Genomic DNA, 27912 nt, shown 5'->3' on the forward strand with positions numbered 1-27912 from the left:
GCTCCGCTCTGCTTTCACATGAAAGTAATCCTAAATTCTGTCAAACCTCCAGTTAATGGTTGAGATTTTACAAAGTAAAAACATCACCAGAGGAATAACAAATCCTTGTTATTGAAGAGGATCATCACTTACTTCATCCTCTCTGTCATCAGACTGAAACGTTTGTGATTTCCAATGAAACTCTGCAGTGTCACATGCATCTAAGTATGTGTGTGTGTGTGTGTGTGTGTGTGATTGTGATCTTTTCTTGTCATGGTGCATGCCCAGGTAAACACACCAATCTGCTGTTCAGCTCTTTGGGATGATTTGCTGTGAAATGTTATGCAACAGTAACCAGAAACCCGACCATCAAGACACGGGGCCGCATGTGAATCCCAACACCTGTGTCATTTATACGCACACAGACACACACACACGCAGTGGGAAGCAGATTGGGTTATGAAATGCCAATTATATAATAATTCTTGATCTGCTTAGCTGAAAGCACATTCATACCTGCCTGTGTTCAGGGATTATTGGAAGAGCCTAAGTTTCGGCACAGTATGTTCCACACAGTCATCACTTTGTTAATAATCTAAATCAGTCTAGTGTGAAAAACGATTATGGCTCCACAGCACAGACGTTGGTAACGCTGGAGGTCTGGTTTGAGCACAGTCCAGATCCAACAGAGAATCCTTCACCGTAGCAGCTGTAACACGCTGGTGTCAGACATGGTGGATCAGTAGTTAGTGCTACAGACTCACAGACGGACCTGATCTGAGCTGAGTGTTTTGTTGTTTCTGCATGTTCCCATCTGGCTGGTAAATAAACCACAGAGGTTAAATGACTATTAGACCCTGTTGCATACTGGAGGATTTAAATAAACCACCACCGGACACTGCAGATTAAAATCACATACTGTATCTATCACTGCTTATTAATCACTGGTGCATTTAGCCTCCTTTCTGGAACAATACAACTTTATTTGCATTTTGACCAACAGTATAATTTACCTCCTGGCACATTGTTTGTGTCCCCCAAATGTCCCTGCACCAGTGTTAGTACTTTTCCAGTGGCTCTGGATCTATTGCAGTAGAGTTTCATCATATTTACTAGTCAAACATAAGCCCTGCAGACAGCTACACCATGTGTATAACAATAACATAGACAGGAGACACCATGTGCTGCCAGTATCTATATAGGGATATCAGTTTGACACAATAACAACACCGAAAACATACGGGTTACCTCATTATCTCAAACGCTCACAGTATTGGATGGTGTGTCATCAGAGCCAGTGACTCCTGTCAGATAAAAGTGTCAAGGTGAGATTGAGGTGGGGGATTATGAGCGTCACAAAAAAATGGATGAGCGACCTGAAAAAATACCGAACAGAAACAGATGAAACAAACAAAAATAAAATAACCACTTCTGTCAAGATGATGGACTACGTTTCAGATTAAAGTCATACAACGTCTGCAGTCGCACTGTCATAATTGAAATTTATGTGAAGAAAAACATTCAGCTTCTTCCTACATTGTGATGTAGCAGGTGAAAATAACTGCAGGAACGATTCTTCTGTCCACTGTCACACAGTGTCATGGAATAGCTAAGGAACATGCATCAGCATAGACTTTAAAACAGTCCCGCTTGTGTATAAGTCTCTTCATGGCTCAGCACCACAGCACACCTCTGACATGTTGGTGCCATATGAACCATCCCAAACTCTGAGACCATCAGGGACAGGCCTTCTGCTCGTGCCCAGAGTCAGGACTAAACATGGAGAAGCAGCATTTCAGTTTTATACAACTAAAATCTGGACTAGTCTTCCTGAAGATGTTAGACAGGCCTCATCTCTGGAAATGTTTAAGTCCAAGCTAAAAATCAGCATATGACACCTGAAAGTGTTTTATCTGGACTCATTCTCCTTTAATTTCATTTAAAGTTCATTTTCTACTATTTTCTGTTTCTTTTTTTTTTTGCCTATGTACTTTTAACTTGTCTTTTATAAGCACTTTGAATTACTCTGTGTATAAATTGTGCTATATAAACAAACTTGCCTTGCCTTACTGCATTAACAGATCCAAGGTTTGTATTGATACCAGCTCTGTTTAGTTTCCACTTCACCAAACTTACATGATTTAACACTGCAGGAGGAAACCACAGTTCCAGACCTAGAAGTCATGACCCCCTCCACAAGATAAACGTGAACTTTATAATGCAGTAAGACTGGAAACTATGAAACTAGATGTTCTGACTTTAACTAATGTAATATCATCTTATACAGGACAGCGATCCTGTGTCTTGGAATAAATAAAAGCCGTGACGTTGCGACCTCCAGTGCCTTAGGTGGCGCTATGCACTGCTCACGATGAAATCTGCCAGATTAAAAGCGAAGAAGAAGACGGTGCGCAGTCAGCTGCACCACCTGTGGTTTTGTTTCCATCTGTATCCATGTAAATATACGCTTACTTTCTGTATGTGGAAATAAACGTACTACACAGTAATCGTGTGTAGTTGTTTGTGGTAGTTTACGTCTCGGGACAAATAGCCAGTTTGCTTCTGATGTTAGCAAACAGCAGCTAGCAAGCGAACGATGCTAACATGCTAACCATTGCAGAGTCTGCTGTTTCTAAACCAGAAGTTGTTTTTCCAGCTTTGAAAACACAGATAAACTTTGTGCAGTCGCTTCAGAACATGTGTGCATTGCCCTTATTTAGCACAGACCAGTCATTTATAAGAAATAAATCTAACTGCGTATATCACTAAGTACTATAATAAAGTACACATTTGAGGTACTTTTACTGTGTTTCAGAGGGTAGTATTGTAGTTTTCCTCCACTCACCAGATGCAGATTGTTCAAACAGTATGATCAGGTAATACAATGAGACACATTGTTAGATTAAACAAGTATTTAATTGTATTTAAAATTTAGCCCCGCTGCATCATTAAAACGGTGATATATCATGAAAGTATTAGAAATAATTAACAGCCCATTCAGTATGTTACCATTCAGTTTTATTTTTATATTGTATATAAGTACATTATACTTGTATAGTTTTATTTAAGTAAACATTTAAATGCAACACTTTGCCTGTAGTGTAGTATTTTTAAATTGGAGTATTTAAACATATTTTTTAAAATGTTATCTCACCGCTGCCTGATTCACTCAGGGGGAAAGGTTTTATGTGGAAATGTGTTCTGTTATGTTGGATATACATAAATACAGAGTGAAATATAAACCCACCACCTTGTCTCCACAGAGTTGAATTGGTTAGACACGTCACATGATGACCACAGAGGCTGCAAACCTGGAGAGCCTGCGTGTTCTGTACCAGAGCGACGACTACATTGTGGTGGACAAACACTGGGACATTCGCATCGACAGCAAGATGTGGTATGAGAAACACACCGTGCAGGCTCAGCTTCGCCACCACTTCCCACAGCTGGCAGATCCTAGCACCTACTATGGATTCAGGTTCGAATCACACTGATACTAACTGCATCCGCCGCTCATACTTCATGTTCATGAGGTTACAGTCTGAACACTGTTTTTCTCTTCCCCCCAGGTTCTGTCATCAGTTGGATTTCTCCACTAGTGGGGCTCTTTGTGTCGCCCTCAATAAGGCTGCTGCTGGACGGGCCTACCGCTGCTTCAAAGACCGCACTGTCACCAAAGCCTACATTGCCCTGGTATGAAAACATGCAGGAGACTTTTTTTATCATGTACCTATATCTAGAGATGCAGAATGAATATTTTTCTCACTTGTGTTTTATTATAAATATCTTTAAATATAAAACTAGTCCCAATTTTTTCTTTCCAGGTTCGTGGCTGGGTGGAAGAAGAGACTCAGACTCTGGACTTTCCCATTGGCAAGAACTCTTCAGAGGGAAAAACACATATGATGTGTATCGAGGGAACAGAAGGTAAATAAATCAGGCTTAGTCTGCACTGTTTGTTTGTAAGTGTTAAGGTGTTTAAAGTTTTAAATTCTAACTACAGTCCATGCATTTTGTCCATCTGAGCTTTACACTCACACTTCAACTTGACCATGCTGACCTTCGTACCCAATTTAGTTCATGTTTTATATTTCAAAAGTTGGTGTAAAATTCTTCAGACAGTTAACATGAAAAATAATTGCAGATCATTTATTGTTTTGTTTCTTACTGAGGTTTCCCACTACTTCTCTCATCAGGTTGTGAGAACCCTAAGCCTTGCCAAACAGAGCTGACAGTGTTGGAGTATGGGTTATATGATGGAGATCCTGTCACCAAGGTCCTGCTGCAGCCCCTCACTGGTAACAGCATTAATTTGTTTCCAGTCATGGGAAGGAAATTAGGACTGTCTCTTTGCACGATGCTATTTTTCAACTGCGAAGTGAAAAAGACAATAGTGTGGCCTATTTTTCACCTCAATATTAGAAAACCATTTCTAAAACAAACCAGGGCAAACTTACATTTGTGCAACAAATAATTTTTAGTCTGACAAGGGAAAATATTTCATATATCAGTTCATATAGTTTATTTTAATCTTTCTTTGATCATTATTTGACATTGAAATGTTGTGAAAGATGAATAATCCATCACTGAATAATTATATGATATCATACTTCTGTGAATGATTGGTAAACAATCACACCAGTGTAGCGTTTTTCTCTGTGTACTACTGGACACATATTGTACCTGGGAGTTACATACCTGTATTTGGGAATATCCTCTGGCACAGCTGTGAAAGTCTTACTCCCTCTGACTGCTCCCCACCCCCTGTTCCCTCAGGACGAACACACCAGTTAAGGGTCCACTGCAGCGCTATTGGCCATCCCATTGTCGGAGACTTCACCTACAGCTCTGGAGCGGACGACGCTCCTTACCGCATGATGTTGCACGCTCACTTCCTCCACATTCCCCTGGACCCACAGCCCTTGCTCGTCTCTGCGGGAGACCCCTTTGTCCCCACGGTGGATCCCAAGTGGCTCCCACAGCGCACGTTACGGACACTGAGGGCCACTGTGGAGGCCCTGCTGGAGCGCAGGGTGGAGGAGGATAGGAAGAGCAAAGAGCAGGAGAGAGGGATTGCAGGCAGAGAGGAGGAGGAGAGGAGGAAACGCAGGAAGGAACAGAGGATTGAGGAGGAGAGTGAAGAGCAGAGGAGACGGTGTCAGGAGTGGCTGAGTGAATGGGCTGGAGACTGACAGAGTCTTCTGTTGTTATTTATTAATTTTAGCTTATTTTAGCTGTTTACTTATAAAAGCCATGTTGAGCATGTGCGCTCCATCTCCACCTGCATTGCTTTTAAATGGCATTGATTTAAGTGGACCAGCACCTTCATTCCATCCCAAACCAGTTAGTAACATTATCCTAGAAAAGACTTGTGTGACCATATAAAATGCTGCACTTTGAAACAAGTCATACTGGTGGGAGCTTCCCACCATAAGCAGAAAGTTACAGTGGATCAAGTGAGCAGCTCCGCTGCAGTAGCTGAAAAGAAGTGCCTTGCTCAAATTCATGTTAATAAGTGAAGGTTGGCATTATTTCTTCCCTAATCATTACAAGAGTTTTTAATTAATGGCTTTTTGTCACATATCTGTTCTACAGAAAGTCAGATAAGATTAAGATTAGATTAAATGTTTTCTTGTCTAACCACGCACATGTTGAGATATTTGCCTCTGATATATGAAGATCAGTTGATGTGTTTCTTGTCCTGCTCATGTGATTTTTCCATATGCTGCATGGCTCTGACATATAAAAATCTGATCTGATCTGCATAAACTAACCTGTTGTTTTTTGTTTTTTTTGCATTTTGCTGTACAATGTCTATAAAAAGTATTTAACCACAGCCATGTTTTATTATTTTACAGCTTTAAAACACACTACCATGGAAAAACAAACATGTCCAAAACCCTAAACCTAAAGTTAGGTTCAGAATTGGTTAGTTGATTATCTCACACAAGCTAACTCGGGAATTTGCATTTTTAAAATACCTATTTCAAAAAAATTACGCTGTAGAGTAGCATGAGCTGTGAAAATGACTTCATTACCCATCGTCCCCCGCGCTCTGTAGAAAAACATTTAGAAATCACAATCGACAAGGAAGTGTCAAAATAAGAAGCGGCAGGTGAAGCATGAGGGAGTGACTGTAATTCCGTTTAGGAAACAGGCGTGTAAGTCATTTTTGGTCAGCTTCGTTTAGTCGAGCAGTGACTGGAAGAGTAAAAATAAAAATGAGCTTCACGGTTTTCTCGTATGAGAGTTTGGTTCATGCTGTATCAGGAGCAGTGGTAAGTTACGCCGACTTTTCATGATCCAGTTCTTTAATTGACTGTACCAAAGCAGTGTCTATAGCTAAAAAGCTCATACTCTTTAAATCGTCCATACAGAACTCCATTCAAAATGTGTCGTGCTCGGTGTTTTTGACCTGATAGCAGATTAAATAGACCCAGAATTGGACATCTCGAAGCATTTAGACCAGCCTGTCGATTCGGCACCATCTAGTATTACATATAACATGTCAAACAGGCCGAATCGTATAGTGTTTATGACACACATACAATTCGATCACGTGGTCTTTTAATAGGCTGCGTACAGTTGTTACTTTAAAATACCAAATTTGTCAATGGAGTTTGGTGTGGGATTTTTATTATATGGAACCAAATGGCTCATACTGAGGGCTGACTGTACTCTGTTCTAGGGAAGTGTGACAGCAATGACAATATTCTACCCACTTGATACTGCAAGACTACGGCTTCAAGGTAAGGAGTACCTTAAAACTGCAGTAATTCTAAATATGCGATGTATTTATCTACTTTATCTACAGCTTGTCTTTCCTGTTTGTGTTCAGTGGATGACCACAGGAAGGCCAAATCAACTCCAGCCATTCTGGCAGAAATTGTCAAAGAAGAAGGACCGTAAGTGGAACAATGTTCAGATTAAAGAAATACTAAACAAGCAAAAACATAAAAATGAGGAATACAGACATACATAGTCTTTGTAAATCACGTTTCAGGCACATAATGCTTTGATATCCTGACTTCCCTAAAATCATTTTGCTCACAGACACCAAAAGATATATCCACTGAGCTGCAGCACTAAAACGGCTCTAAGATGTGTGTCTGTGTTTGCTGCAGTCTAGCTCCGTACAGAGGCTGGTTCCCGGTGATCTGCAGTCTGTGGTGCTCTAACTTCGTCTACTTCTACTGCTTCCACGGCCTAAAGGCTAGCTGGCTGAGGGGAAAGCAGTCAGCACCGAGCACTGACTTAATCATAGGCCTCGCTGCAGGTGAGATGGTCATTGCCCAGATGAAAGCCTTGTTTCACTGACTCGGGACAACAGAGTCCATCAGGTTTTAGATTTGAGTCCAGTCTCTTTTCTCATGGCCTCAAACTTTTTCTGCACGTTTTTTTGTTTCCTCGCTTTATTTATCCTGCATGTCAGCTGTCTTAATCAGCCACTATTTAATGTGGTGACGTTACCGGACACACAGTATTGGTCTTTATGTGCCTCTTTTACCCCTTTTCAACCAACATGAACTAAGTGCTGGTTCAGAGCTGCTTCAGCTTGTGAAGCTTCTAAGAACCGGTTTGTTTTTCCAGAGGCTAGAGAACCATGCAATTAAATCACAGTATATTTCCCAGTCAAACAAGATCCACTGTCTCTGTGTTCTAAGTTGAAGCAGCGACACAGCAGTTTGTTAGAATAGTTATAAGTTGCACTCTGTTTCTTCAGCGTGATACCTGCAGCTGTGTGACACACAGGCTGACCAAGCTGTGAGCACTGTGTGTAGATTAGTAACATCAGTAACTACCCTGCCACAGCACAGCAGGTTCATCATCTCACATTTGGCTCTTATTGGTCACAATAATCTCGCTTGCAGCTCCCAATATAAGCAGTTCTTACTTCTAGACCAGCATAGAGTTGGTGCCAAGTTAGCGCCTGTTTTCTAGGCTCTTAGCCAGTTCTTTGGCTGTCGAAATGCAAAGAACTGGTTAGGCACTAGCCTCAAACCAGCCCTGGAACTGTCTTGGTGAAAATGGGTATTTGTCTTCCCAGGTGTTGTAAACGTACTAATTACCACTCCTCTGTGGGTGGTCAGCACCAGACTGAAGCTTCAGGGTTCCAAGTTTCGTAATGCAGACATCCGGCCCACCAACTACTCCGGCATTTTGGGTAAATAACTATTAACTGCTCATGCTTATATGGTCTTATAATTTATTATAAACAGTGCAGTGAGTTGATTTTTTAATTCACTTCCCACAGTATGCGACAGAGGTGTTCTTACATAAATTATTATTTTATATTATTATTTTTATTTGCTCTTTTGTTCTTGCAGATGCATTTGTGCGCATCATCCATGACGATGGCGTGGGAGCTTTGTGGAATGGGACCTTCCCGTCCCTGTTGCTGGTGCTGAACCCCGCCATCCAGTTCATGATCTACGAAGGCCTCAAGAGACAGCTCAGGAGAGGAGTTCTCAGGGAGGTGAGTGAGACAGAAAGAGGGAAGGGAACAAGCAAAAAGATGGTTGAAGTAAGAGAAGTGTGCTGAAATCAGAGAAGTAGGATAGAGGAAGGAGTGGTGAGTATGAAACTCCAGATACAGGCAGACGGAGGATATATGAAAATTTAAGCAGAACATTTTGAGTTGAAAATTACTGGATGATGCTTGTATCATCACATCGTGGTTTTAAGATCAATGAAAAACACATATATATGTTAATTCAGCAATGACTGTGTAAAGAACAGGAGTTAACTCAGGTCCTCTTTATTATCTGGATGAGTAGGCACTCGATATCCAGACCTGCTAATTCTGTTCACATGATTTTTTTGTGTGTGCGTGTGTGTGTGTGTGTGTGTGTGTGTGGCTTAAGGAGTCATGAGGGGGAATATAAAGACCAGTGTAAGCAGACGGTTTGGCTGAGTATGTGTACCAGCCCAAATTCCACAAATGTTCTAGATTTACATCAGACAAAGAAACATGAGATAATTTTTGTTATTTTTCCCCCAAGCTGTTGTCAATTGAGGTCTTCATCATCGGTGCTGTGGCCAAAGCTGCTGCCACTGTTGCTACATATCCACTGCAGATTATACAGTCCATTCTTCGGGTGGGTTTTCTATGTTTGTCCATGTCTGTCAGTGTTTACACATGTAAAATGTCAGAGGTGTCAATATATAATTGCAGAAAAGCTTCATCACCGAATGAGATCAATGGGCTTTCTTGTTTTCCACTGAGCAAAAAATTACTACAAATAAGAGTCTAAATAAGATAAATAGGATATATCAATAAGGTAAACCACAAGATAACTAACAAATAAGAGTTTAATTTTGTTTTTTATACTTTTTAACTACCACAGTTTGGTCAATTTAATGAGCTGACTCCTGCATCAAAACTACTGTCCAGCCTCAGGACAATCAAGTCTCTGCTGGTTAACAGAATGAGGTAAATACACACACATACACACAACAGGTTTTCCACATAAGGTTGTAATTATATGTGATTTTTGAGCTCTATTTTTGTTTTTATATTTAAGTGCATAATGCAGTGTTAAAGCACAGTCTTTTATTTCTTTTAGCAGAATGACAAACTATCTTTAGATGTGTTTTGACATATCCACATATATGTCAAATAGTCTTTTCAGTAATTTAAAATGACACATACAGTAACCGAGAACAAAGGTTCCCAAACTCAGGGTCTGGCCCCTCCAACATAAATCTGAAGGATCATAAGATGATTAACAAATCAAACATATCTCAGTTTGATTTCTTGTATTTTTGTTTTTCTCCTATTGAATAAAAGCTGGTGTTAGCTCCTTGGCTCTATAAATGTATACAAATCAGATAATCTGAGAAGCTAGAAACATTTTTGCTTGAATTGCTTTGCTTTAAAGGGTCAGCGGTCGAAAAGGCTGGGAAACAAATTTACATCTTGTTCTTATTGTCTTAATATTAAAAAACTGCACCACACGTTGGCACGTTATTATATTAACAATCATGCAACTCTTCCTTTAACTTTTTAGGTGTGAAAAAAAATTCTAAACATATTAATTAACAGTTTTTTTTTGTCATGATGCTGGTTTCTGCTACAGGAAGTTTGGTGTGTTGGGTCTGTTTAAAGGCCTGGAGGCCAAGCTGCTACAGACAGTGCTGACTGCTGCCCTCATGTTCCTTCTCTATGAGAAGATTGTCAACTGCACCTTCAGAGTCATGGGACTAAACAACATCCAGTACAAGAAACGCTAGCTAGCAAAACACTTCACAAAAAGAACATCCTCCCATATTAAAGCACGAAAGAAGTCACTACTGAAAGACACCATGATGGAGATGTCCTGGAAAACTGTTACATGGACCTTTAATGCTGTCCTCATCCTGCAAGTTACAATAGTCCAGCTCATCTTCTGTAGACTTGGGTTCTGGTTCCTGTCAGCCTGAAGACACAGGACATCTGTATTACTGCATCATTCTCCTTGTTTAGTGAAATACACAGACTGAAAGTTTCATTTCAGTTTCAATCTCTATGTTGCTGTAGAAATAAATATCAGTGAGTCTGTGAAAATGTGACAATAAACAAAATCTAACAAACAGCGGTGTAGAAATCCTTTACAGTCATCACATCAGATTACACATCATGAGTAAAACAGCTCATGCTAAACATAAAACCTCTCACTTTCACATAGCTGTGTGATTGTGGATTAAATGATAAATATGTGCAACGTCATACACCACCTCTCAGTCGTTTATGTTGATGAGTGTATTGGCTATGCAGTCAGCATGTTATTAATATGTTCCTGAAATTAACTACATTTACATAAGAACTGTAATTAAATACAAATATGAGGTACATTTATTTTACTGGAATATTTTCTGTTCATGCTGCTTTATGCTTAAACTCCGCTGAAAAGTTCAGAGGGAAATATTATACTTTTTATTCCACTACATTCATCAGACAGCTACGGTTACTTACAAAATAAGGCTTTTGTTTACAAAGCATGAAGAACTTACTAAATATGATTTAAAACGCCAAATTGTCATTTTATCTATATACATATGAGAGTTTTATAGAGTGATAGATTTGTTATTGATTTAAACACCCAACAGAATTAATTGATAGAAAATTAACTGGCAACATTTTCACAGCAGGACTTGTAACAGTGGACTGAAGGGAGAATAAACTTCGGCACAGCACCGGCAAACACCGTAACATACACGTGGAACTGTCATGAACGCCTGCACAGACACACGCATTAGCACGATAGGTATAAGTAGCATGGCAGCGGCTCAGCGGAGCGACGCTCGGTCCATCCGCATGGTATACCAATCGCACGTATGTCATTTCCGCGACGCAGCAATCGTAGGCAGTTTCGTAATTACGTAAGCACTTCAGCGGCTGTGTCTCTCCGTGATAACAAATAGCATTAAGGTTCATCTGTGCCTTTTTCACCAACATGGACTCAACAACCACAAAAGAGACAGAGAAGAACTGCGTCCTGTGCTGCCAAGAAGTCGATATCTTCGCCTTAGGAAAATGTGACCACCCGGTTTGTTACCGCTGCTCCACCAAAATGAGGGTGCTGTGCGAGCAGAAGTACTGCGCCGTCTGCCGGGAGGAGCTCGACAAGGTGGGCTGCGCTCCGCTACTTCAGCTCGGGGATGGTGCTTGATGGTGCTAGCTAGGCCGCATCCTCCGGGTAGTTTATTACAGAAACAAACAACTGAATTTGAATGATTAAACCGTAGTGGGATTTATCATAAATTAAAAATCACTGTGGGCTAACGCGACACAGCAACCAGCGGTGTCTAATAAATATTCAAACTACTTTTGTCTCGCTGTCATTAGCTTAGCTAAGGCAGCTGACGCTAACATTAGCCAGTCCTAAAGCTAGCTAGTTAGCTGAATGTAAAGTGGCAGAGAGCAGTTTGGGGTTTGGTCAGCATTGTCTCTTTTACTGAGTGTGACGATGAATCAGTGACTCAATGAACTGTAATGTACTAATGTTCCTTGAATAGGTCAGATGTCACCTTTTACATTAACCGGCGTTAGCACGTTGAATGGTTCACCTGTGCTAACTGGCTTGCTAGCTGTCAGTTCTCGGTTGCTGTGAATTTAAAAGTCAAAATATGTTGTCTGTCAGACACACCTTCCTTATCTGACTCGGGTCTGTCCGATACAAATGTCTAATTGGACTTTTAGCCAACTTGTGCTACAGCCACGGTGAAATGCAATACTCATTTGCACTCCTGCAGCTTGATTTTGCTTAAGACTGAGGTTTATAAAGTATATGCATTTTCATAACGCTACAGGCTGCCCAACTTATGACATGTTTCTCCAAACAGCAGTTTATGAACATTATTTTCAGCCTCTAAAATGTTGAAATGCATCAAATTTTATTTAATTTATAAAGCTTTCCTCTGAATATAAATCCTCAGGACTACACCGTTATTATCCCTCCTTTCCTCTGTGTGTGTGTGTGGAGTCCTGGCATTTATCAGTCAGACCTATTAACTCAGTCTTAGCAGTATTGATAAGTGCATGTTCACCTCTCTTTTCTGCTCATACATTTATTTGTTATTCCGTATTTATCTATCTCTTTATCTATCTATCTATCTATGCTGCCCCTTTCTGTGAAAACGTACATTTTCTATTATTTTCAAAACATCCTTCAGGTGCAGCCACTGTCTTTGTTTTTCTTTACATAATTGGGCAATTTATCCTAGTACTTATCAGAGTGCAAGAACAATAACTTGCTCGCTGCATAATCAGATTTGACCTTCAGTTAGTGCTTCCATTCCAAGCTTCATCCTGTGAGGACAAAGTGCTGCAGCCTTATCTAATATCAACTGCAGTTGTTTACTTTGCTTCTGCATCATTGTTTTAGATGTTACAATAACGTATGAAACATACAATACAGTTAGTGAATAAATTACAGTGGTATTATGTGAATCTGATCCAAAGTCCATCATTATAATTCTTAGATTCTTACTCTGTGTTGTGTTGTGTTGTGTTCTCAGGTGGTGTTTGTGAAGAAACTCCAGCCCTTCTCGTCTCTGCCCTGGCAGCAGTTCCCCTGTGAGAAGAAGCTAGACATCTATTTTGGTGACGAGAAAATCCATGCCCAGTACAGGTGTTGTTGTACTTGCTTTTTGTGATTGTGTTGCCTGTAGAGCTGTAAAAATTAGTAACTCTTTTGCCGGTTTCTCACGAAGTCAGCAGATAGAATCAGAGGAGACTCAAGAGCTGCTTTGTTTTTTGTTTTTTCTTCTTAATTCCTGGCTGTTGTTTCAGATCACGTTTGCTCTAACTCAAATCAGACTGAACTTGTTTGTGTTTTATCAGGCATCTGCTGTCGTCAGAGTGCGTCCGCTGTACAGAGCCTAAAGTCTTCTCCAGGTTTGAGGAGCTGGAGCAGCACATGAGGAAGCAGCATGAGCTCTTCTGTTGCAAGCTCTGCATGAAGCATCTCAAGGTAAAATCAGTTTTTACCTAGTAATTAGACCAGAGACTGCCGTTAGGTGGAGAAGTTGTCTGTCTGGCCAGTTTTAGAATTGATGCTGCCAATGTGAATAATAAATACTTGCTATATGTATAAACAGCAGGATGAAGTGATAGCGAAGAACCATTCGTGTGACATCCCATGAATAAGATGCTGAGTAATGTTTAAGAATGATTGGAACATTTGGTTAGTACTGAGAGCAGTTTTATTTTTATGCCACCTGAGGGCAGCAAAGCATCAACACTAAGTGAACAGCACTAGTAGATGATCTAACCCAGTACCGTGGCACCATCAGTTATGTTATAACGTTATGTTCCTTATGTCATGCGACAAAAACAGGAACATTTTAAATATAATATAAGTGTTCTCATTGCAAATATTATGAATGTTGGAAAGAAAAGTGTCCAACCTTAAATATAGATTGACTATTGTCAGCTCATCTTACATTAAGGACTACAATGCTGCCAGATTTGATTTTTTTTTTTTTACATATTAAAGTAACAACCTGAAGTTTAATTAAATTTTCTAAAATTTTATTTTTGGTCATTGGTCAGATCAGTGAATCGAATGTGTAAGATTTTGAACTCACTTTGTGCCAGCAGCTGCACAAATGTTTTTTTTTTTTTTACTTTTTCTATCATTAATTTTTTTAATTATTTTATTTTATATTTGGAAAATTGAGCTGTTACATCTGACTCATTCTTGTTTATTTTTACCTTTTGACTACCAGATCTTCTCCCATGAGCGAAAGTGGTACAACCGGAAGGAACTGGCACGTCACAAAGTGCATGGAGACCCGGATGACACCAGTCACAGAGGACATCCGCTCTGCAAGTTCTGCGATGACCGTTACCTTGATAATGACGAGCTGCTGAAACACTTGCGCAGGGACCACTACTACTGCCATTTTTGTGATGCAGACGGTTCTCAGGAATACTACAGGTGTGTATCGTCACTCGACGCACTTAGAGAAACCCCACTCAGTTGTCCATTGATAAGAACTATATGTTTATTTTGATACCCCTACCTGATACCTTGTAGATGAATGTACTTATAAACCCAGTACTATAAACCTGTTTCATCCAAGAAGAAATGATGTCAGATGATAACGGAGACAGAATGTTATTGGATATAAAAAAACTTCTTATCAATGATAAAATGAGATATTTTGGTCCATGTAGGAAATTACAGTTTGATTTCACAAATGCATGCAGATCATACAAAAAGACTTTACATTAAGTCAGTTGTTACTTCATGTGCTTTGTTTACATCATACTCATTTCAAAAGGAGATTTTCTTTTAGTAATTTAGAATAATATTTGTAATATTTTTTATCATAGTTTTCCTTGCATCAGGTCATTGTGGTCGTTTAAATGTTATTTGTCAACCTGCTGTTGACAGTGACTACAAGTACTTGAGCGAGCACTTCAGAGAGAGTCATTACCTGTGTGAGGAAGGCCGCTGTGCCATGGAACAGTTCACCCATGCATTCCGCACTGAGATCGACTACAAGGCCCACAAGGCTGGAGCACACAGCAAGAACCGGGCAGAGGCTCGACAGAACCGCCACATCGAGCTGCAGTTTAACTACGCCCCGAGACAACACAGGAGGAATGAAGGTTGGAGAGGACTTAATGGTCATGTCTTTGTGTGTGCCCATGTTTTCCAGTAGGGCTGTTGTTAGTAGAACTGTAGTCTGGAACCAGTAAAGAGCTCTAGGTAAATAAGTCTGTGTTTGTGTCTTCAGGTCTGGTATCAGGTGAGGACTATGAGGAGGTGCGTCATAATCGAGGAGGAAGAGGACGACCTCACGGGGGGCAGAAGAGCTGGAGGTATTCCCGGTGAGTCTGAACTGCCAATACTGTGTGTCAGAAGTGCCGTCGGTTGTTGACGAGAGAACATGAACAATGAAAGAAGGCTGCATGGTCTTATCACCTTGTACTGTCACTGTGTGTACCGTGATGATGTGCACCATCAATCTAAAGGCTTCTGTCTCTGCTGATGCAGTACAATTCAAGTGGATTCCCGGTCATGACATTTGTTTTCTATATATCTGCTACATCTTCTGACTTTGTGTTTTCCACGCAGAGAGGATGAGGACAGGCAGATGGAAGCTGCTATAAGGGCGTCCATGGTGATGCGCAGACAGGAGGAGAGAGCAGCAGTGCAGGAGAGGAGCGCTCCCAAACACTGCAGAGAGGAGAGGACAGAGAGAACTGAACCAGAAGAGTCCAGACAGAGAACCGGACCTATCAAACCAACAATCAAGCCTCCAGGTGAGTTCAGTTTCACTTAGTTACAGCTCCTCCAGTTTGTCTGGTCGCACTATGGGATGTCATCTTATCTGACTAAGATACTTAATAAAGTGATTATTAGAGATTCTGATTTATTTATTGACCTTTTTCACAGTAAGAACAATGAAAAGTACTAATCCAGGGGAGGAAGATGACTTCCCAGCTTTGGGAGCCACAGCTGCCACGTCCATGTAGATCTTTACACACAAACACACACACAGATATGTTCAGGTCCACTATGTTGTGCTAGAACATTTAGTTTCTGTTTGTGTGTGTTCCTACAGTGTAAAGCCAGCCCCTGTGGCAGTTAAAGCAGCTCATTCAGCTCTGAAGGAGGATGACTTCCCCAGCCTCTCCACTGTTGCTACTGTGTCCCCCATGACCCCAGCTTACTCTGCCCAACCTAAGAAGACTTCATCTATCCTGGATGAGGATTTTCCTGCTCTTGTTTCTAAAATCCGGCCTCTCAAACCTGCAGCAGGCACCAACTCAGCTTGGTCCAGCAATAGTTCTGTAGCGAAGCCCGTTGCTAATCCTCCTCTTTCCTCCCGACCTGCCCCTCCACTTTCATCTGCGTCCTCTGGCCCTCAGCTCCTGTCCTCCACAACTTCTTCATCTTCACGCAGGAAAAAGAAGGTAGGAGAGAATGGGAAAACAGTCTTCACCCGGTCTCCTCCGTCCTCAGATGATGAGAGTGGAGGCATGACGCAGCAGGAGTTCCGCTCAGTGCCCACTATGTTGGATATCTCCTCTCTGCTCACTGTTAAAGGAAGCAACAGCAAGCCCTCTGCTGTGACCTCCAGCTCTTCAAACCCACCCCCCAGCACTGATCTGCCTACCTGCAAAGCCAGCAAGAAGAAAAAACAGCAGAAGAACACGGCTGCTCCTACTCCTTCAGTGTCAGGAACGACAGCGACTGTAAATACAATGTCAGTGGAAACAGCAGCACAGAAGGAGAACGTCCCTGAGAAGACTCGATACAAACCTCTTTCCAGTGCTGTGACATCGACGAGCAGCTTGAGAAACCACCCTGAGAAACCACTACTCCTTAGCAAGGAGGCGGCTCCAGTCCTCCGTCCCAGCGCGGACCCTCCTCTTGAACAGGAGGAAGAGTTTCCTGCTCTTGCGACCAAGAAACCACCACCAGGTACAATGCAGCATGGTAACATCCACATCGAACTTTTATGATCTTTTCTTTTTCTACTAGCAGTTTTTATACTGTGGTAAAACTTTAGCAGGGGTTGTAGTTGGCTCCACTACAGCTATTATTCCGTCATTATTGAGGCTGAGAACCGTTTGTGTTTGGGGATGACTTTGCTGATTTGATGTCTGTCTGGTTGTCAGCTCTGCTGGGTACCACCTCAACTCTTTCAGGCTGTTCCTGAAAGTTTATTGTAGGATTGGCTGTAATGCACAAAGTTGAATCTCTGTCAGTCAAACAGCAGCAGGTTGTAAATGATCAACCTCCATTCCAGCGTTTTACATCTGTGTTTGGACGTCACTTATTTATTATTCTGTCAGGCTTCAAGACCTCCTTCCCAATGAAGGCCTCAGCTCCTGCCTCAGCTCCTGCCGCAGCTCCTGTCTCAGCTCCTGCCGCATCCCCTGCGCTTCCCCCACCTCCACCTGGCCTGGTAGTCTCAGGCCCTAAGCCTCCCCCCGGCTTCACCGGCATCCCACTCAACAGCAATGTGTTGGAGCCTGCTCCCTCTGCGGGCAATTTGTAAGCCACTCTACCTTTTTATCCACGGTCTCCTTCTGATTTGTCTGTTTTGGTGTTGGACATGTTGATGATGCTGCTGTTCTCTGTGCTCACTGTTTTTTACATTTGTTTTTTTATTCCCCCCAAGGCCACCGAACACTGGTTACCTGGTGCCAGAGGACTTTCAGCAGAGGAACCTGGAGCTGATCCAGTCCATTAGAAAGTACCTCCATGACGATGAGTCAAAGTTCAATGAGTTCAAAAACTACTCTACACAGTTCAGACAGGTACTTGCCACATAACAACCAAAGTTATGATTAGATTTGTCCAGATGTTGCATCCTCCCTCTAAGCACATATTTTACTTATGTTTTTTCAGCTGTGCATCAGTTGTTGAAGTGTATAAACGGTCTTGAATCCTGTAGTTTTTAGATGCACGTGAAGTACTTGTTTGTCTTGATAATTTGAAAGTTTGTTTTCATGTTCTCTCTCCCGATCCTCTCTTTGTCCTCAGGGTGTGATATCAGCAGCCCAGTATCACCACAACTGTAAGGACCTGCTCGGAGATGACTTTAACCGCATCTTCAACGAGCTGCTGGTGCTTTTACCAGACACCAGCAAACAACAGGAGCTGCTGACTGCCCACGGAGACTGTAAGGCCCTGGAGAAACAGTCTGGGGCTGGGGGAGGAAAGAAAAACAAGAACAAGAAGAATGCCTGGCAGACGCCCACCACGGTGGCTCATGTTGCAGCTGAGCTGGACTGCCAGGTATGCCCCACTTGCCGACAGGTACTGGCACCCAAAGACTTCAACTTCCACAAGACCCTGCACACCAGGGAGAGTGATGAGTTCCCTTCCTTGCAGTCGATCAGCCGTATCATCAGCTAGCCCCTTGCTTTACCTCTGCTCATTATGGGGCAAACGTTCAGCCGCCCCTGCAGCTGCGTCAGCGCCCTGCAGCAGCCTGTTTCTGTGTGAGCACGTCAGAGGAGCGTGGGGCCTACATTGAATGGAAGGTGAATTTAAGATGGTTTCTGTTGTTTTTGCTTTCTGATGAAAAGTACATTCATATGTTTGCCTGAATGGTTATACAGTTTAGATGCACAAGGCTGCTCTGACTACTCTTTTTCAAATCACATCCTTTGAGGATGTCTCGCACTGACGCTGGCATCGTCGAATCAGAACTGTCAGTTTATTTAATGAAAGAGGATAGAGACAAGCTACGGTAAGCTGGAAGAAGGATTTGCTCCCTAACCCCAAAATTTGACTGAATTCAATTTTGTACCTTGCTACTTTCACTTTATGACAAAAATGGATTTTGTCAGTCGATGAGGTATGTATGATTTCCCCACAGGGGCTGTTCAGTTCAAAACACAATAAACACAAACCTGTTCCGTTCAACTATCAGCACTATGTTTATTTAAGAGTAGCTGTTTAGTTGATTGTAATTGGCTGCTTCGTGCAGAGGGAGGGACTATCGTGTGAGTGGATGAATTGTTCTCTGTCACAGGCAGCATGTAGGAGGCTGAGTGACAGGATAAAGCTGCTGAATTAAAACAGATCACGGTTCAGTTTGAATGTTTTTCCATGTGTATAAGACTTTCATTTATTCTCTCCACATCGCTCTACAATAGATTCAATTTACCTGTTAATGGATGGACTGGATTATCAGTGTGCTTGCACAAGGTTTTAAATACAAACTGAACATTGACAGTTTACCTGCCTGTTTTCCAGAGTTATGTTTAAGTAATATATATTTACTTTTTAAGGATTTGAGGTAAAAGAAATTAGGTTACTGGTAGCTCTATTTTTTTTTTTTTTTTTTTCTTTTAAGGTCTGCTGGTTTTAATAAGGTGTATATTTATGTTATAATGAGGTCAAGCCACCTTACAGTGTCATTCCCCTCCACTACACACTGTCCACTCTTCCCCTGCGTCAGCAAATTCTGGCTTTGACACACCAGCCATGTTTACTCTGCCTGCTGGTTTACATCCAGTACACGGTTTCTTCATCTTCTCTCTCAGGACCCTTATCCTGCACCCGGGTGTGCACCTGTCCTGTATGTACTTGTCTGTGTGTGTAAGTCGGAGCGAGTGTGTACATTGTTTGCCTACACATCAACAAGCAGGTTTCTTGTTCTGTTTTTCTGGTTTCCGTTTTGCTCCAATAAAACAGTCTCTGTCAGCAGCGTATTTTTGTGTATCTCTGCCGTTGAGAGGTGTGTGTGTGTGTGTGTGTGTGTTACAGCTAACATTAATTTTGATCAGTGATTGAATTTTTCAAAATGCTAAAAAATGTTTTTCTAGATACACCATAATATATATATTTTTTTATGCTTCTTCCTGACGAGCTACTTATTTAACGGGGATATGTATTAAAATGCAGATATAGGAAAAGTCAAACTACCTGAAAAATAAATACTCCACTGATATGAAAGGTTTGAATACTAAATTATAATTCTTAACCAGTTTTGCATTGTTTTTCTGATCTTCAGGCCTAAAACACTAAAACCTTTGATTATGACACTGACGACCCCGTTGGCATTTTCTTAGAGATCATCTCAAATGTAACTGACCTTTTTAAAAAAAAAAAAACACAACCATGTCACACATTGACCTCGTGGACAGAGACAGGCAGTCCAAAACATGTTTTCTCTTTTATTGGCGTGACGGTCAGACTGCAGTCCAGAGACATTCAGGTAATAGACAGTGACACACATCTCTGTACACAGTGGTTTTACACTGAAGAGGTCAGACATTCAGAACAGGAAGAAATAAACGTGTTAAAGGAGTAGCTTGCTACAAAATCAGTCTTTTTTTTTTTTGCTGTTTGTTGAATGAGTTTCATTTCTATCATTATGAGGGGAGGTACTGTAACGTCCATGCAATGTGTTACTCTGGGAACTCCACAACTGATGGCCCCAGCATCACTACATATCAAAACCTTTTTAAAATTTCAGTCTAACAAAAACAACAGCATGATTTTGGTGACGACGGCCCCTTTTAATAGTGGTCAAACAAAGTATTTCCCACAAAGAATGCATTCTAGTTAAATACTCAATATTTTATTTTCAGTAGCACAGGACAAACCAGACCCTGGACAGCATCACACACAGGTTCCATTTACTTCAATAACGTACTGATTTTTACAGCCAACCAATACCACGGTAGTGTACATGGGCCAGAGCACAAAACACTGTGAATGCTTTTCTTTTTTTTTTATATCTACTACACTGACTGAAAAGACATAAGCACTGAGAACAATAATACAACCTGTACCTAATAGTATCCCAATAGTACCTAATAAATCTATCAATACCCCAGTTGTACCCAACTACAGTGAAGTGGCTATGAGCAACTCAGTAGTACTTTGTGGTTTTCATATTTTAGCACCCTATACATTAATACTTTTGATTTTCAATTGATTTCCTTCTTAGGAGCAGAAAAATTAACCTGCAAAGACATAAATTGATCCCTGTAATATTTAAGCTACTTGAATCCAATTTAAATCCAGCACAGGCCACTAATGATGCAAACTACTATAGACTGCTACTACCACCAAAACCCAGACAGTGCAGTACCCCACCAACCCCCAGTACCTAAAAGCATTTGGAAACCCAACCCAAAACTAGTACTACTTTTAAAATAAAGTCACTTAACTACAACAACTGGCTAGTTAACCTTAAACTGAGTAGTGTTTTCTCCGTTTTACTGTACAGGATCATTTTTAAATTATTTTAGAGATGGAACTAGGAAAGTATGGATGGACACAGAACGTGAGAAATTTTCTTAAAACTATACATGTGCTTCCTTAATGTGTGAGCCAGTATAGAAGGTAATTCACTGAGGTCATGCAGCCTTGAGGACTGGAGCACAGGGCCTGTGTGTTGTTAGCTCATATATTCTGTCTCAGTGTCCTGTTGCTCATTGGCCCTGGATTTAGGTTCTTCACTACAAGTGAAATTTAAATTCCTGCACGTAGAGAAATCTGATTTACAGTCTGCATTGTGTGGGGAGGTTCTTCATGGAAACATGTACACGCTCGTGCATTAGTACACACAATGAACTAGTTCGTGAGGTTATGATAAAGAGGTGTTTAAGGTCCATGGGTGCTGTCAGGTCCTGTCAGATGCACTGACTGAATCTCACCTTGTAAAACCGATTGAACATTTTGGAGAATTATATAGTATTCAGCATATATGATGATTATTATTGTCAGGGTTATTTTTCATTTTCAATTTTATATTTGGCTCAGTTCATCATACAAACTCTTGGTGTCAGAACTTGTGGTTCAGATGTCTCCACAGTGACGCTGATAAATTTGGGGGGGAAATGATTAAATGGTGTAACAGACTAAAACAAGAAAAGAACTTTTATGCGCCACAAACAGAAGTAACTACACACATTTTCACACAGCTCTACACGGTTCTCATGCGCGCTAACGCACATGCGCTGTGTGCAGTTGTTGCACGGTATGTGAGAGTGTATGTGAACTACAACACAGATGCTGAAACACACAGACATAGTTGGCATGGGTACTATCTACATCAAGGCCCTTAGTGACCCGCATCCACCCGACCCTGACCTTGTCACCATGGCAACAAATTCCGACTCCTCTACCTCAATGGCAGGATCAATAAAATACTGAGCTAGTGATCCTCAACATCCCACAAACAAATTTTTATCTTTTGCCTGAGACTGTACTGAATTATCCAGCAACCCATCGCCATCACTAAAGCTCCTCTGTTCACCGCCCCCCCAATGAAGACATTAAGAACGTAGTAAGGTGGTAATCAGAAGACAGCAGTAAGAACACAGGGCAGTTTGGCAGCTTCTAAAACGTAAACATAAACAGACCTGACTTACCCAGAATCTCCACACTCACCCCATTTTACACGCACAACACTCAACCCAGGGTGCTGTCTCAAAAAACACCGCATACATTCCCTGACACCAAGGGTGAATCATGTTGCAATGGGCCCCCCTGCCCCTCCAGTACATGAGCAAACTCCCTCAAGACTGAAAGTTGTGGCTGTTTTGAGTCTCTCCAATTGTTTTCACCTCTTTTTTTTTTGGTCATTTCATATCTTTTATAATCATTCCATGTCTCTCTGTAGTTGTTCTAAGTATTTTCTGATCATTTTCAGTTTCTTTTTTGGTTCTTGTGCATCTGTTTCTAGACACTGCACTTCTCTGTGTCATTGTTATGTATGTGTAGTTGTTTTTTAGTATTTTGTGGTTATTCTGAGTTTCTTTTTGGTCATTTTGTGTTGCACACGTCTTTGTTAGAGTCACTTTCTAGTAGTTTGTGGTTGTTTTTGATCTCGTTGTGTCTCTTTGTTGCCCCGGAGCTGGAGTTATTAATCTGTCCACAGAAATATAACAGCCTGAGAAATGATTCAGTGTGGGGCTACTGGTTCGCCTGAACATGAATGAACCAGAATCATACCTGATATCATGATGAAGTGTTTTGTATTGATTTCCTTTCAAATGTGACATTAAGGAAAAATAAAAACACTTTCAACTATGATATTAAATCTTCAACAATCCTAATTATACGTAAATTACAAATGTTCTGTCCGGGGTCTGTTCAGTGTCCACGATCTTGCAAACGTCATCGGTGAAGCTCAACAATTTAGATCAACCTGACAATTTCGCCTGAGTTTTGTTTGTACAATTCAAAGTCTAGGATGTAATTTGAGACAGTGCCTAAAATTGGTCTAATCTGACGGTAACCAGCCCACCTACAGTACAATACATACCTACCTACCTATATAAGAATGTGAGATATTGCACTTAATCACAAAACATTGTCCTTTTTTTTTTTTTTAAACAGCATGTGGAAATCTACTAAATTAAGTCACTGTCTGAGACACACAGTACAGTATGGCACTTAGTTTGGAAACATGCAGATTCAATACACATGATCACCTTTAACTGCAGCAGAGAAAGAGGGAGGAAGGACCTAGACTGTACTGTGGCTAAAAGAAAACACACTCCCATAACTGTTTGGCATGAAAGGGGATTTCAACACTTCAGTGAATGAAGAGAATAAGATGAAGGTGCAGCACGTGAGTTGCTTCTGCACTATATTTAGTAATCTAATACTGCTTTGTGGTGGAGTCGCTCATTTGTCGATCCCTTAATCTCTTTTTTTATGTTGAAATACTGCACAGTAGCCTCCTCTTCTACATCTCCTCTTTTCTGTTTCCCTCATCTGCTCTGGATTTGCTAAAGTAGTTGATGTAGTTCAACATAAAGGGCTAGAAAAGTGCAGATGAAACTGGAATGTGAAGGAAGGAAAGGGAACAGGAAGAGGAAACAAAGAAGGAGAGGCCATTTTTTTTGGACAATAATTGAAAACACGACCCAGATCAACACAGAAACAGCTGCACGCGTAACATCACAGAAAGACGCTTAACTTTTCCTCTTATCCCTCTCCGGGCATTTCTCTTCCAGTGTTTTCTAGTAAATGGGAACCTGGTATGTGGGTGCTGCGTTGTTCTCGGTGAACGGTGGGCTCTGGTAGGTCTCTGTGGTCTCAGCGGTTTCGCCTCCGGGTGAATTGGATGGGTATGGCTGAGTGGGTGCACCGCCGTCCAAGTGTTCTGTGGTGAAAAGGGTCATGTCTGTGCCGAGCAGATACTTCTGGACCGCACGCACCGTTAGACCGGCCTGCAGAGGCCACAGGGCAGGAGGACAGGAAGTACAGAACCAGTCACATTAAGCCAAAGTAATTCATAAAAGCTCAGTTTTTACAACCAGATATTAATCAGGAGACCACTTTTAAATCTGGAATGTGTAGTTTGTTTTATATGAAGAACTTCCAGATATAAAAATAACGTTAACTTGGCTCAGCTGTCCCATATGTTTATTCATGAGGGTTGACACCACTCTTATTACTCTGCATTAAATATACAGATACACGAACAGCTAGCCTAGCTCTGTCCAAAAGGATCAAAGTGCAGGAAGTTATTGCTCCAGTCCATCAAATGTTCTATAACATAACACTTGGTAAGATTTTCATATTGGCTTTTTGATATTTGTTTAATTTTAAGTATTTAGATACTGAGCCTAACGTCAATGAATCTGAATATGCTTTCTAGTAAAATAGCTCTGTTTTGTAGCATTTTGCAGTTAGGCGGCCTCTCTGCTCCCCCAGCATGACACACAAGTGTAGTTACAAAGCAACAGCAGCTGTAAATGTGTAAAATACTTGGGCCAGGGATCCTTTAGTTATTAGACGGCCTTTCAGTGACCCACTGTTTCAGAATTCCTCCACATTTCAGCTGATACTTGTCAGTGACCACAGTCTCGACTTTGGTCATTTGAGATGTGAAGGTTTGTGTCACCGTTTGTTGAATCTACATTTATGTTTGTCCGTGTGTGCCGGCCTGCCCCTGAATGTCTCTGTGTAGTTTCATGTCCTTACCCAGGTGATTATGGAGAAGAAAGAGAAGGCGATTGCTGCCCGGGCTGCATCTGCCCCCTGGTTGAGTGGCAGCTCATCAGCCGTGGTCCGAGACCACTGGTTAGCCAGGAAGCAGAAACTCACGAAGTACAGGAAGGTCCAGAAACCTGCCAGAAACCAGTGGAATAATGGTACTGTTAGCACCCAAAGAAAGGTACCTCCCAGGTTAAAAACACATGTAGATGTTTATTTCTCACATACTGGCCAAATTAAAATCCTTTTATATCAGTTCACAGGTTTCAGTTCTTGTGTTGTGTGGTTCAAGTTATCTCAAACAAAGAAGTGGGCTGCAAATCTAGTATTTTGGGAAACTCCAGCCTTTCAGCTAAATCGAGCATTAATAAAAGTGACTGTCACCGTCACCTTTGAGAAATGACAGGATTATGATGAAATGGCCAAAGTACCAAAGTGTCAGAACTTCCTGATACTGGAAGTGGTATGAATTATATCAGCCAAAGTTCTTTAGGTCGTGTCCATTATTTGCGTGTGCGTGTGTGTGTGTAAATATTGCTGCACAGAATAGTTTCCTCACCGGAGAAGCCGATCTCAAGCATCACAGCCTTCTTCCTGTCTTTGACCGAGCTGATGGCGGAGAACTTGTAGTCGAGCAGGAAAAAGAAGGAGCATGCCAGCAGGCCCACCAGGCCCACGAACACACCGTAGTTACAGGCATCTGCATTTTTATTGAAGACACAGTGGAGACGCTCGCTTCCAATGTTGACATAACCCTCGTTCACGATGGAGGCAAAAACCACCAGGGAAAATATCTGTGGACGGGGATGAGGAGAAGGTGGAGACCAGGGGGGACGGGAACAAGACCAGGAGATTGGTAGGTAAAAGACAGAGCAGTATTTAAATCCAAATGAATGTTTAAACAATCCCCATGTCTTATTCTCTGCTGTCACACTGTCTTTAATGCACACACACACACTTTTGAAGGGTCGCTGGAAACAGGACTGTGGCAGCACTAACACACTGTCTTTGTGAGCATGCTCAGATTAAAGGCATTAACCTAATTTCCTGTTTTTGAGGTGGTGGATCCTTCACTTCCCTCAAGCTGCAGTCCTGAGGACGTGCGTAAACCAAAGATGAAGTGAAAATGTGATAAAGATTTTTATTCCTTAAGTTACTCTACTTCATCCTGTTTTAATCAGTACCACTGCTGCTCAGGCCTGATCTCTGCTTTGTTCTCTGTCTTCTCCTTCCCTCTGTTTGGGACTCGTAGGGCGCCTGATCAGCTGACTAACATTTGATGGCAGAATAAGGTCATGTGATACACACACACACATACAGAAATGCCCTCGCACTTGGGGGTTTGGGTCATATGATGGCAAAGGGACACACACACACACACACACACACACACACACACACACACAGCCCCCACTATAAACACATATAATCACATGTGTTGGTATAATCTGAGCAGGTGCTTTTAGTGAATAAAACTGCTCATGTGTCAAAGTTTTGCGTCTCTTTGCATGATTTTAAAAATATGTGCAGTGAGTCTGCAGGTGACATTTTAAAGACAAAATCCAACATCCCATATTTGGGGCACTGGGTGCATCTCATTAGTAATTTACTTCTTAGTGTCCACTTTCCTTCTTTATACTTTGATACTTAGCCTGGTTTATTTTTAATTACTGCAGATTTGCTGCCGATTTAAGAAATGGAGGAACAAGAGTTGTTTTTTTTTAGCTGAGAAAGTGACGGAAACTCCTTTTACTTCCCTGTTGTGGATTTCTGGTCTATGTGTCCCATTATAGTGCATTTTTGGTACTTTCCATTTTATGCTACTTTATACTTTTAACTGAAAAAGCTTCGTCTTGATGTGCTGCAACAGTAAATAATGTAATTTAAAATCATATATCAGTCATTGAGGGGATTTTTCTGTTTACTTTTTAGATTGTAAGTACAAATAAAGAAATGATGTGTCATATTTAGCATTTTTAAGCTTTTCAGTGATGAAAAAAATACAGCAAAGAAGAACAAAACTGGCAATTAACTATTAAAATGATTAGTAATGTAGGCTGCTTCATTACTAATCATTACTGAAACCTCTTCTCCTACACCTGAAAAGCCCAAATCCTGCAGCCAGAGACTTGTAGGGAGATCAGAAGATCTTAAGGAAGACCTTCTCTGTGTCACCCAAAGGTGATGCGTTACATCAAACGTCAGGGCACGACGCGTCTCCGTGGCCCTGCGTGCGTAATGATGCTCCCTGACCAATCACAGGTGGGATGACGGACGACGTTCCTGTAGGATAAATCAGCAAAATCATTAACCGAAAAGAATTGCTTGATATTAAAACCGAAGCGGGCATGTGTGGTAAACTGTGCTGGTATATTTCAAAGAATTAACACGAACAGCGCGAACCAGGAGGTGGGAGAAATAAATTCGGGTCTGTGTTTTTCATTTTCCGCACAATCCGGGTCAGTCCTGCACATTTTATCACCGATTCCAGGCAATATGCAAATGACAGCAGGTGAGGAGCGGTTCTGCCCCACAAAACATCTGTATTACTTGATGTTTTGCCAGATAATCACAGGCCTTGGTTACACCCTGTGTGGCACCTTCCTGTATAAACAGACCGACAGTTCATCGTTTCCAACACGCACCCTGCTTATCAATTATCGGCGGAATCCTAGGATCTAAATTTGCAGTGAGAACACGTCACGGGTTTCGCGCAGCAGCAAGGAAAACAGAGATACACCCCCAACACACACACACACACACACACACATGCAAACCCCAGCACCGCAAAAACCCGCTCTCACCCAGGACAGCACTCTGAGGATGGTCTGCGGCTGTTTGGCGAACGTAATCGGGTCCATTGTGGACCCGGATCGGCCCGCTCCGAACGATCCCACTCCTCCGTCCATCTTCGCTCAGTGTGCGCTCCTCGCGGCTCCACGCTCCCGGCTCCGCGGCACGACGGATGCGCTGCTGTAGGGACGGGTCCTGCGCGGGCACGTGGCGAGAGGGA

The 27912-nt window shown here is 41.6% G+C and overlaps 4 protein-coding genes across 5 annotated transcripts; 3 read left to right on the plus strand and 1 right to left on the minus strand.

Annotated features, from left to right (window-relative positions):
• The first annotated feature begins 2349 nt into the window (after positions 1-2349).
• On the plus strand, positions 2350-5815 carry rpusd1 (RNA pseudouridine synthase domain containing 1). 2 transcript variants are annotated; one of them, XM_026325913.1, is made up of 6 exons: positions 2350-2435; positions 3243-3457; positions 3549-3672; positions 3804-3906; positions 4176-4277; positions 4756-5815. In XM_026325913.1, the coding sequence occupies exons 2-6, from the start codon at positions 3267-3269 to the stop codon at positions 5169-5171; spliced, it is 936 nt and encodes a 311-aa protein (XP_026181698.1). In that variant the 5' UTR covers positions 2350-2435; positions 3243-3266; the 3' UTR covers positions 5172-5815. The 2 variants fall into 2 exon arrangements, with proteins under 2 accessions (XP_026181698.1, XP_026181699.1); XM_026325914.2 differs by lacking the exon at positions 2350-2435 and adding an exon at positions 2534-2855.
• A 136-nt stretch (positions 5816-5951) lies between these two features.
• slc25a17 (solute carrier family 25 member 17) lies at positions 5952-10551 on the plus strand. The gene is made up of 9 exons (XM_026325912.2): positions 5952-6257; positions 6668-6728; positions 6818-6884; positions 7104-7255; positions 8027-8143; positions 8307-8455; positions 8982-9077; positions 9327-9412; positions 10059-10551. Exons 1-9 carry the CDS (start codon positions 6201-6203, stop codon positions 10210-10212), a joined length of 939 nt encoding a protein of 312 aa, XP_026181697.1. The 5' UTR covers positions 5952-6200; the 3' UTR covers positions 10213-10551.
• Positions 10552-11323: 772 nt separating this feature from the next.
• On the plus strand, positions 11324-19158 carry znf598 (zinc finger protein 598). Its single transcript, XM_026325841.1, has 12 exons — positions 11324-11588; positions 12979-13091; positions 13304-13433; positions 14191-14402; positions 14862-15079; positions 15208-15301; positions 15549-15736; positions 15870-15945; positions 16039-16901; positions 17276-17477; positions 17605-17743; positions 17970-19158. The coding sequence occupies exons 1-12, from the start codon at positions 11415-11417 to the stop codon at positions 18342-18344; spliced, it is 2784 nt and encodes a 927-aa protein (XP_026181626.1). The 5' UTR covers positions 11324-11414; the 3' UTR covers positions 18345-19158.
• Positions 19159-21637: 2479 nt separating this feature from the next.
• Positions 21638-27844, minus strand: syngr3a (synaptogyrin 3a). The gene is made up of 4 exons (XM_026326200.1): positions 27704-27844; positions 25459-25693; positions 24888-25033; positions 21638-24130 (listed from the first exon to the last, which is right to left on the minus strand). Exons 1-4 carry the CDS (start codon positions 27806-27808, stop codon positions 23921-23923), a joined length of 696 nt encoding a protein of 231 aa, XP_026181985.1. The 5' UTR covers positions 27809-27844; the 3' UTR covers positions 21638-23920.
• Positions 27845-27912: the final 68 nt, after the last annotated feature.

Source organism: Mastacembelus armatus, chromosome 8 (genome assembly GCF_900324485.2).
Source record: "Mastacembelus armatus chromosome 8, fMasArm1.2, whole genome shotgun sequence".
Lineage (NCBI taxonomy): Eukaryota > Metazoa > Chordata > Actinopteri > Synbranchiformes > Mastacembelidae > Mastacembelus > Mastacembelus armatus.

Excerpts from the sequence above, each read along its gene's own strand:
- rpusd1 (XM_026325913.1), top strand. The coding sequence starts at position 3,267 with ATGATGACCACAGAGGCTGCAAACCTGGAGAGCCTGCGTGTTCTGTAC. Across the intron at positions 3,673-3,803 it reads CCAAAGCCTACATTGCCCTG|GTTCGTGGCTGGGTGGAAGA; the intron begins GTATGAAAACAT and ends TTTTCTTTCCAG. Across the intron at positions 3,907-4,175 it reads GTGTATCGAGGGAACAGAAG|GTTGTGAGAACCCTAAGCCT; the intron begins GTAAATAAATCA and ends TTCTCTCATCAG.
- slc25a17 (XM_026325912.2), top strand. The coding sequence starts at position 6,201 with ATGAGCTTCACGGTTTTCTCGTATGAGAGTTTGGTTCATGCTGTATCA. Across the intron at positions 6,885-7,103 it reads ATTGTCAAAGAAGAAGGACC|TCTAGCTCCGTACAGAGGCT; the intron begins GTAAGTGGAACA and ends TGTTTGCTGCAG. Across the intron at positions 9,413-10,058 it reads CTGCTGGTTAACAGAATGAG|GAAGTTTGGTGTGTTGGGTC; the intron begins GTAAATACACAC and ends TTTCTGCTACAG.
- znf598 (XM_026325841.1), top strand. The coding sequence starts at position 11,415 with ATGGACTCAACAACCACAAAAGAGACAGAGAAGAACTGCGTCCTGTGC. Across the intron at positions 15,080-15,207 it reads ACAACACAGGAGGAATGAAG|GTCTGGTATCAGGTGAGGAC; the intron begins GTTGGAGAGGAC and ends TTGTGTCTTCAG. Across the intron at positions 15,946-16,038 it reads GCCACAGCTGCCACGTCCAT|TGTAAAGCCAGCCCCTGTGG; the intron begins GTAGATCTTTAC and ends GTGTTCCTACAG.
- syngr3a (XM_026326200.1), bottom strand. The coding sequence starts at position 27,808 with ATGGACGGAGGAGTGGGATCGTTCGGAGCGGGCCGATCCGGGTCCACA. Across the intron at positions 25,694-27,703 it reads TCCTCAGAGTGCTGTCCTGG|ATATTTTCCCTGGTGGTTTT; the intron begins GTGAGAGCGGGT and ends CCCCGTCCACAG. Across the intron at positions 25,034-25,458 it reads GCTTGAGATCGGCTTCTCCG|GTTTCTGGACCTTCCTGTAC; the intron begins GTGAGGAAACTA and ends GGTTTCTGGCAG.